This window comes from Glycine max, chromosome 19 (genome assembly GCF_000004515.6).
Source record: "Glycine max cultivar Williams 82 chromosome 19, Glycine_max_v4.0, whole genome shotgun sequence".
NCBI lineage: Eukaryota > Viridiplantae > Streptophyta > Magnoliopsida > Fabales > Fabaceae > Glycine > Glycine max.
The window spans coordinates 40367280-40371094 of NC_038255.2; the positions used below are offsets into that span (position 1 = coordinate 40367280).

General features: G+C 31.3%; 1 protein-coding gene across 2 annotated transcripts; it reads left to right on the forward strand.

The window, feature by feature from the left end:
* The first annotated feature begins 384 nt into the window (after positions 1-384).
* Positions 385-3142, forward strand: HSF-36 (heat stress transcription factor 36). 2 transcript variants are annotated; one of them, NM_001353468.1, is made up of 2 exons: positions 385-968; positions 2356-3142. In NM_001353468.1, exons 1-2 carry the CDS (start codon positions 726-728, stop codon positions 2812-2814), a joined length of 702 nt encoding a protein of 233 aa, NP_001340397.1. In that variant the 5' UTR covers positions 385-725; the 3' UTR covers positions 2815-3142. The 2 variants fall into 2 exon arrangements, with proteins under 2 accessions (NP_001340397.1, NP_001340398.1); NM_001353469.1 differs by having other exon boundaries at positions 385-962.
* Positions 3143-3815: the final 673 nt, after the last annotated feature.

Consider the following 3815-nt stretch of genomic DNA (forward strand, 5'->3'; position numbering starts at 1 on the left):
AGCATTAGATCACATTGGATGAAGAAATCAAAGCCAAGTACCCAACCTGCCAGTGAAAAGCCTTGGATGGAGGAATTTGCACGAAAGATACATAATGAAACAAAATATATTTATTTATATAATGTAGAAAGTATCAGCACACCTAAATGGCTTAAACTAACTTTATTTTCGTAGAAAAAAATGTTACTTATAGACAATCCCACCAAACACTCCCACGTGCAAAGTTCATCTTCTCCACCATTCAAATTTTTAATTTTAACAACGCCTTTTATAATGGGGTGGTGTTTCTCTCAATATTTTAATCAAGTTAGTCAAGTTGGTTTATGACATTTTAAAAAAGGATATTATTGGGTGTAAGTGTCATATGGTTGTGCATTTTTTTTTTAACTATATGGTAAAAGAATATGCATGCCATGAAGCCTCAAATATGTCTCTATAAAGTAAAACGGATAGGCTTAGTGCGTACGTTTCAACTATTTATTCATAGAGAGAAAGCTAGGAAGAGAAAGGAGGAAAATATTAAAGCTCTTGCAATTCTCATGAACTGTGGAGTCGTGTTGGGTTTCTATTGTTGGGGTTGGGAGTTCTTAACTGCCCTTCTTCTCTTCTCTCATCAACCTTATTGATCATTCTCTTCTTCCTCTTCTTCTTCAAAAACCAATTTCTTTTTATACAAATAAAGAAGATACCAAAGAAAAACATAGCAAAAAAATAAAAATAAAAAAATGGAAGGAACAAGCAATAAGGGGTTGTTGGAATGTGGAAGGAAGTGCACTCCACCGCCGTTTTTGTTGAAGACTTATATGCTTGTGGAGGATCCGGCCACCGACGACGTCATTTCGTGGAATGCCAAAGGGACGGCGTTCGTGGTGTGGCAGCCGCCGGAGTTTGCTCGGGATCTCCTCCCAACACTCTTCAAGCACAGCAACTTCTCTAGCTTTGTACGCCAGCTCAATACTTATGTACGTGTGAGTATGAATTATATTGCACTCTATAATTATAAGCATATGATTGCATGGTGATATTCTGCCTAGTGTTATTGTTTTAACAACTTGAACTTATATTAAGGATTTAACTTCTATTAAACAAAAAGTTGTGTACAGTGGGATCGATGACGAAAATATATATTTGATCGATCTTTAATTTAAAAAGAATTTTATTTATGAAATTTTTAAGTCAAATTAATGGTAAATACAATTGAATTTCTGATCACTTTAAATATTTGTTTCTTGCTTTAAGAGAATTGAACCTTCCAAATAACATTTTTGGCTAGTAAGTTTTATTGAGAAAAAAAAATAGTTTTCTTGAGTTCTTGTTGATGGAACAGGTTAACAATATTCGTTTGACCTAGAATAGGCTTTAATTAGTTTATAGTTTTCTTCTTTAATTATTAGAAATGAAGGAAGAGCTTGATGTTAAGTTTCTCATTTAAGAAACGACGGAACCAGAAGATATATAGAAAATATATTTTATGTTTGTCGACAACAATCAACACAGGATTTCAACCTTTCAGGTAGTAATTCCATTCCTATAACATTTTTATGATATATTTTTTTACAATTAAGAAAAGGTAAAAAAGAAAAGAATGTAAAATTTTAAAAAAAATAAAAAAATATAATTTTTCGATGTACATATGGCTGTAATTGCGTGTGAACTGTGAAGTCTCCTAGAAAAGACTGAATAAAAAATTCTAGATTAAGACATTATAAAAATACTGCTATGAATGTTTTTATAGTTACCCACTTACATCTTTTCCCGCGGTATGTGTATTGATAAGATGTTTGGTCAAAGCCGATCCATGGTAATGAATTTCATACCTGCTCATCCAATTAACATTACGCAGACAAAAATCAACATTAGTGGGCGTGGAGTCGTGCATGACTAGCTTAACATTTTTTTCTATTAACTAAATTTGATAAAAAACACATACAAAAATCAATATAATTGTTTAGACTTTATTCACAGATATTTATCTTGCATACTTTATCTATCTATTTAATGAGAAAAAATATAGGTTAAAAAATATAGATATTTTTCTTAAGAATGAAAAGGCCAAATATGACCATTTGAGTTATTAGTTATAACTACTTCCTTGATCATATTAATCTATTTATAAAATTATCTTTAATTTCTCTTTTATTTTTTTATTATATGAACAAAGCATCACCGTAAGTTTGTATCTGCAAATTAAATTCACTGTATGATTTTAGACCTTGCTACTTCCATTGGTGCACAGATTATTAGGGCTTCTTCCACACATCTCTGATTTGGATTTTGGTCCATATATATTAACATTATTTTGACACCAAAACTGACAAAGCATTTGATGTATATCTATCTTGCACACATGTTTAGGGCTTTCGTAAAGTTGCAACAAGCAGATGGGAGTTTTTCAATGACAAGTTCAAGAAAGGTGAAAGAGAACTTCTACATGAGATTCGGCGAAGGAAAGCTTGGAGCAGCAAGCAACAACCTAATGCACCAAACCAAGGCACACCCCAAGACTCTGATGAGGATCAAAGGTCCTCATCAACCTCATCATCTTTTGGTTACACTACTCTTGTGGATGAAAACAAGCGACTCAAGAAGGAGAATGGGGTGCTGAACTCTGAGCTCACAAGCATGAAAAGGAAGTGCAAGGAACTGCTTGATTTGGTTGCCACATATTCATCACATGCAAAGGAGGAGAAAAAGGATGAAAGGCCAATGTTGTTTGGAGTGAGATTAGAGGTTCAAGGAGGGAGGGAGATGAAGAGGAATAGGGCTGAGATGAGTGAAAGCACAAGCATTATGTTGTCTCAGTCATGCAAATAGCTAGATATGATATCATACATAGAGGCTTTTTAAAAGTATTGGGTATAGATACTGAAGAGTAATAATCAAATATTTGATTAATTAGCTTGCTAGGCTTGCAAAGAGTATTTTTGCCCAGTGTTGTAGTTATTTTGGCTATCATATTGGGTGCATCAAGAAACTAATTAAGACACCCCTCAAGCATATGCTGTAGTTATGTAATGTGGTTTAGAACGATAACACGTAATTAAAAATAATTAAAATAGGCTCAAGTGCCGTTAATTAGTTAGTTTATTGTTTTGTAATGTGACAAATTAAGTAACATGAAGTAAACAGTAGTTCACATGCATGGACAGATCCAGAAACTACTTATGGGAGGCTTACAGATTTTTTTTCTTCTAATTCCTTTGTCTGTATTCAAATATGTAATTTTTAAATTATTTAATAAATAATGACTTCTACAAATATTTATGGATTTTATATATAAAATTGAAAATAATTTTTATTTTAAAAGATAAAAATAAAAATGGTTTAATTAATCTTTTGTCACTATATTTACATCATTTATTTGTTTTAAATCATATGCCTAAAAATTCTAAATTTAGTCCTATACAAACATTTTTTTTATATTTTAATCCTTATGCCTCTATTTTATGGAGATTCTCATATCTTATCTTTTTTTTCTTATCTACCCAGTATTTGATTTTTGCGTTAATTTATTTTCCAAGTTTCTATTTTTAAAGAAAAATCAAGCTATTTAATTTTAAATTATATATGTCTACATATATAAAGAATTACAATAGAATATAAAAGTATATATAGATACTAAGTGTGGATCATGCATTGTTTTGATGATATCGAAAAGAAATCACTTGATTGTCATCATAAAAAGGGAGAGAATATGAATGTATGTATACATGATTTTGATAATGACAAAGATAAACACTTCTCAAGTTTGATCCAAGACAAGAATTCAGAAATTCAGAAAATAACTCCCAAGAGTTACAACCCTTCAGAAAATA